This window comes from Branchiostoma floridae, chromosome 2, assembly GCF_000003815.2.
Source record: "Branchiostoma floridae strain S238N-H82 chromosome 2, Bfl_VNyyK, whole genome shotgun sequence".
In the NCBI taxonomy this organism is placed as follows: Eukaryota; Metazoa; Chordata; class Leptocardii; order Amphioxiformes; family Branchiostomatidae; genus Branchiostoma; species Branchiostoma floridae.
This window is the reverse complement of record NC_049980.1, coordinates 31,853,180-31,859,179: the sequence shown is the minus strand read 5'-3', so window position 1 is coordinate 31,859,179 and position 6,000 is coordinate 31,853,180. Positions and strand designations below refer to the sequence as shown.

Sequence of the window (6,000 nt, the reverse complement as noted above, 5' to 3'; positions counted from 1 at the left end):
TAGTGTGGTGGTAGAATGGACGAAGGTTACTGGACTTAAGTCTTGTTCTTAATGGACTTAATCACAAAGACTTATCTCTGTAATCATGATTGTTATTAGGCACTCACCTTGGGATGGTTCCAACTTCCACACTTTGTTCGGCCCGATCTCCACAACGTACACCCCTGAGTTGGCACAAGTCACGTCGTGGGGGTTCCCAAAAGCCTGGTCAGAGACAGACATTGAAGTTAGCATATTACATGCTGTTGCTGCTACAAGACTTAAAACATTGCTGAAATTTACCATAAAATGTGCTTCTGGTCAAGAAAAGTTTTCTGTACCTTCTCAGGCCAGGTATCGAGTATCTCGCCATCTTCGAACCTCATGGTGAATCCTTGTACAGGAGTTGTGGGGGGATCTGTGGGGCCATTTACGGCATGCAAGAGGCCACCTATAGCAGAGGAAGATCATATGTCTTTTATTGAACAAGTTGACTTGCAAATCAAAGATCTGCATCCTAAAAAAAGACTTTTAATTACTTGATAATAAAAGAAATATTATAACTTACAGTACCTTCCTGTCAATACCTACTCTGTCCATTCTACAATATACAGGAGTGTCTTGACCCTACACATGTAGTACTACTTTAGACACTAGCAGCATTAAGCTCATATAGTGCTGTTACCTTGTTACTAAGTTTTACACTGACAGTTACTTTGGTTTTCTCAGGATCAACGCTGAGGACCAATGGATTGGTCATTGGTCATCAGTCCGCTTGGTGTTGGAACGCCTGTTCAAACGACTGCTCTAGAAACCATTCCTTAGTTCGCTCATTAACTGACGTCACCACCAAAAGGTTTGAACATTTAGTTCCCCAGACAGGTAGCAGGAGCGAACACAGGAGCGAACTACTACTCGGATGGTACCCAGGCTAGTCAAATTCCAAATGCTCATTGAATACCTTGTGAAGGACTGTAGCTGATGGGAGGCGAATAATTTTGCAGTCTGCTTTATGAGTGAAAGTTGTGATTTGGGATGGACTATAATGAAATAAATCTTGACTTTTGACCAGGACTTAGATTGTAGTAATCTATTTGTTCACCACCTATATGATTTAGTACCAGTCTGCTGCTGTAATGCTCCTCATTTTGCCAAAATAGCCAAAAGGGGGGTGAATAATTTTGCATGCAACTGAACTCAAATCAACATGGCCTAAATTAAGGATGTTGCAACGTGAGTAGTACATGTTTCTCCTGTTGAAATACAATGCTTTTAAAACTGGTGTCCTCAAATTCAAATTCAAAAGTCCTATCTATTGAATCACGCTCATTGACTACCTTGTGAAGGACTGTAGCTGATGGCGAACAGTCTCTCCCCGAACTCGGGATGCCGGATCACGCGGACGGGTTTCCCCGTCTCCGTGCTGAAGCAGACCACCCTCCCGTTCTCCCTGTCGGCCGTGCACACCTGCTGCCTGTCCTCCGCCAGCGCCAGGCTGTGGGGGATCACCATCTGGGTGGCCAAGGAGAAGCCTTGGGAAGCTGTAGGATGGTGGTAAAGAGTTAGATCCTACCGGTAGAGGTCCTGGGTTAGAATCCCTGGCATGTGACAGTTTTGAGTCCGTAGAAAAGGCACTTGGCTCTTGTATCATCATTTTGATAGATTACCTGTTATGTAGCTTCAAAGATGACTATCAATGAATGATTGAACATTTGGATGGATGAATGAATGGATGAATGAACGAATGAAGTTTTATTGTCATGTCTTGCCGCATCATGTCGTCCAGCCCATATGGGCTTATAAGACATGGAAAAAAACGTAATACTAGACAAGTTACAGGGATGACCATTTGTGTGGCCAGTGCAAAGCCTTGGGATGCTGTGAGATGTTGGCATGGTGGTTAGAGTTGTTGAATTAGAATCTAAAGGTCCTGGGTTGGAATCCATGGCAGGTGTCACTTTTTTTCCCTTAGAAAAGGCACTTAACTCCTATTATTCATTGATTTATTACATATTCGTCTGGCAGCCAAGATTGCCCCAAATTGTTCACTTTAACAGCTTGCTTGATATGTAGCTTCAAAGATGACCATTAAATGAATGATTGAATGTTTGGATGGATGGATGGATAGATGGATGAATAATTGAGTGGAAAAATGAATTAACAAAATTCATGAAGTTTTATTATCCCATATCCCATATGGGCTTATAAGACATGGAAAAAAGTAATACTGCACAAGTTAGTTACATCTATTAGTTGGGACCATCTGGGTGCCCAGGGTAAGGTGGTATTCTGTGGTAGCAAGGTGATCTTGTGGTTAGGGTTCTTGATTTAGAATTCAAAGCAGCGCTACACAGATTTGTGCCTTCAAGATAAACCACTACTTTGGAACAGGACCTAGACAACACTTACGCTTAATAATGTGCGAAGTGTCAACTTCTCCCAGAACAGCCAAAAGTTTCCCTGTGCGGTCAAACTTCAGGATTCTGCTGTTACAGTAGCTGTAGAGGGAAAATGAATAAAGTTAACGTACATGAATGAAGTGAATTCTAAATAGCAGTTAGCCTTGTCCTTTCTATAATTATACCACAGTTAACATTTTTGCTTAATATGTAAATATACACTGCATATATCTTCATGTCATGAAAATTCTTAATGGTTAGCAGCAGTTATGAGAAAGCTTAAGAATATATAGAGACTTTTGTAATGTCTTCTGCAAGTATAAAGTTAACACACATACTAACTAATGGTAAATGCAGATACAAGGACTACAAGATATGTCAATATGGCCTTAACCATTCACACTTCTGTAACAATTTCTAAAATCTAAACATGCTCTAATGTATCTACTAAATAATTGTATTGTGGAAGGAAGGTATGCCTTTAAAGTTTATGGTCTTGTTTTGATGCTTAACACAAAAACAACAAATAAAAAAAAAAAGTTGCTGACATACCCGTCTGACACATAGAAGTCCCCTGACGTCTCCACCGCCACATCGGTGGGCTGGCAGAAGTGGTCCGTGCTCCAGTCGGGCACAAACGCCTCCCCCAGGGTCAGCAGTGGGGCATCCCCTCCCCCCGGGGGAAACTTGAACACCTGGCAGGGCGGGGCAACAATGAGTCATGTGGTCATCATGATCATAAAAGGAGTCCTTTACTCTATTAGTATTAGAGAGTTATAGAAACTTAAAAATACTTCAGATCATATGATTAAAAGTACCCACTAGTCTTGTGCACATTAAAAAAGCATTAAGTATTGTGCTAAACTCCCTAAGTACTCTTTAATCAGACTAAGTAATCTAAGGCTATGGCTGAATACATGTGTCTGACATGGCCCGACATATTACAAAACCAATTTGAGGGGTGATGTTAAAAACTCCATTATATAATAATTATATACAATCAATCGCAGTCTTTAAACTGTCAACCAGGTGATTGGTTCATCAATTTTGTACTTCAAATGACAGTTGCTCCATTTTAAAGCAGGAACCAACAGAAACGCAGTGACAGGACAAACCATACCTGGTGCATGGCCACATCAGTCACCCACACGTTATCCTCATGGTCCAGAGTAAGTCCATGGGGGAGGTAGAAGCTGGGAAACAACAGGAGCAAAAGCATGAGAATATTGACAAAAGGAATTAGAGTGATACTTTCATAATTATCATTTTCTCCACACATCTGACAGAAGACAATGTATACATTTACAGGTTCATTGTATCCGGGAAATTCCCCTAGCACTTTTCGACAAGTACAAAGAACTGTGAACCATGGCTTAACGTCCCGTCCTAAGAACGGTTAAAGTTTGGGTAAGCAACAACATACATTCATACGCCCAACCACAAGGTCCAAAGGCAGACTAAGGTTGCTAACCACAGGACTACACACAAACCTACAAAGGGGACACACAGTCTATTATACAATATAAAATGTTTTCTAAGAGATAACTCACAAGTCCTTCCCCCATTGCTTGACAGGTTTCCCAGTCTGTGGGTTGAGAGAGATGACAGTGTTGGTGCGGATTGGTCCCTTGTCTTTCTCTCTGTACTGCCTCTGTGAATCAAAAGTCCTGCATAGAAAAAAAGGTATAAACATTTTCAAAAACAGACAAAAAAATGTTCACATCCCATGGCAAGCAGAAGCCTAAGATGTTGCTATCAATGCTAAACAATCTTTGATAGGTACTAACTTAAAAAGTACTTTGCTCTGTTCTTGAAAGTTTCCATGCCTGTTGACAGTGAAATAGTGTTAACTACAGTAAATACAGAAACATTCACGGTGGGTTTTATCATTTATGCTTGCATTTTTAGCAGTGGCCCTTGCAAGACAGAGAACAACAGACACTTAACCTTCACTCATAGTTAGGATAAACCTGTTCTCCAACTGGATCTCTTTTGCATATAGATTAATAGCTATGATATAAAAACTCTCTCCAACAAGATCTCTCCAGTGTCGCTGACGAAAGATACTGGTGTCTGAAACGTTTCCCAAGACATACCCAGTTGCTTTCAATGAGTAACTGCTTTTTGGCATACTACTACTACTACTACTATTACTTTGTACAGCTCACCATGCATCCCAAACATGGTCTCCCCTGTGGAAGATGACCACATTGCCGCTGCTGTCCACCCCCACGCCTGCCACCTGGCCCAGACTGCCCAACGACTTGTCCGGCCAGCCCGGCACCAATCTCAGATCTGCAGGATACAAAAAGTTTTCTTGTAGTCAGTTTCTTAATAGTTAAAATTCTTTATACATCTTTCAGTGCATAGTGTTAGGGGTGTCTCCAGGGCCCATCCCTCCATCCTGGTACAGAACTTTGCTTCTTGAGACAGACTGAGGATATTTTGCTCAACTACTATGTATACATGACTATAAGCAGGGATGGCTATAGCTTTAAATTTTTTTCCGTCCCTCTCATTGTTTGGGAGCCAACTGTGTCCTTGTTAGACGTGTCATTTTAAGCTCGTAAATTAAAATAGATTTGGAGCAGTTTCGTGTTTCATGTTAAGCTCATAAATTAAAATAGATTTTTGAGCAGTTTCAAGTACAGATTTTTCGGACAGATAGAGTAATACTTGTCTCCATCCCAACACACAAATCCTGGAGACAGCCCTATTTCTTTCAGATACAATAATCTAAAAATGACACTGTCAGATGGAGTAATCTTGACATGTTGATTTTGACCTTGGAACGTTTTCGACATGAGTATGGACACTGATTATGTTTTGACGCACCGGTTTTATGTTTTCTGTAGTGTATGTTGTCCCTGGGTGTTCAAAGTTTGACTGATTGTTACCACGTTTTTGTCCTGTACATTTTGTATTTATTATTTACATGTATGTTTGATGGGCCCCCTTGGAAATCAACTATGTACTGTTGTAGGGGCGTACCCATCTGTTTAAAGATGAAATAAATAAACACACACCTGTATACTGTGAGCCTGCTGTTGACTCTAAACTGGCCACTCCTGAATCCTCTCTCTGTTTGGTGGTGCCTGACTCAGTGCTCAGGTGCTGTTCTCTCGCAACTGTCTTTGTCTTCTCTGTTATAACATTAGGTTTTCCCTCCGTCTGCTTTGTTGTGACTTTTTGCTCCGGCAGAGTCGGAGGTTTGGCTGGCGTAGACGTAGCAGACTTTCTTGTGGTTGACTCGTCCATCCCTGTATTAAGTTTGAGATTCTTGTTTCAGTTTAACCTTAAAGTTTGTTGAACTCGCAATTAGCTTAACATTTTTGTTAGCTGTTCTTTTTTGTTAGCTGTTCTTCTTGTTGTCCTATATATGTAATATATCAGGGCTCGAATTAACCACTTGCCCACCCCTGCCGCGCAAGTAGTTTTCTCTGTGCGCAAGTTGTTCAGAAAGTCAGGTTGCGCACGGTGCAACTTGATTTTTTTGGGTAAACAAAACGATCCTTAAGTTACAGGCCCTTTACTAAAAAGATATCAGAAAATGTACACCCTGTTTTGGGGATGAACGCCTTTGGTAAGCCCTAATTTTCCGCCGGAAACTTCGCTCAAAGTT

At 41.1% G+C, this 6,000-nt stretch overlaps 1 protein-coding gene across 4 annotated transcripts in view; it reads right to left on the bottom strand.

Annotated features, from left to right (window-relative positions):
• Nucleotides 1–6,000, bottom strand: part of LOC118407264 (peptidyl-glycine alpha-amidating monooxygenase B-like) — a 41,275-nt gene that overhangs the window by 7,105 nt on the left and 28,170 nt on the right. For all 4 annotated transcript variants that reach the window (XM_035807723.1, XM_035807743.1, XM_035807729.1 and 1 more), the window contains 9 exons: nt 5,405–5,638; nt 4,547–4,673; nt 3,929–4,045; nt 3,499–3,571; nt 2,931–3,073; nt 2,389–2,477; nt 1,317–1,520; nt 321–430; nt 108–204 (listed from right to left, as the gene is read on the bottom strand). In XM_035807723.1, the coding sequence (XP_035663616.1) occupies nt 108–204; nt 321–430; nt 1,317–1,520; nt 2,389–2,477; nt 2,931–3,073; nt 3,499–3,571; nt 3,929–4,045; nt 4,547–4,673; nt 5,405–5,638 (1,194 nt within the window). The remainder of the gene's footprint in view (nt 1–107; nt 205–320; nt 431–1,316; nt 1,521–2,388; nt 2,478–2,930; nt 3,074–3,498; nt 3,572–3,928; nt 4,046–4,546; nt 4,674–5,404; nt 5,639–6,000) is intronic.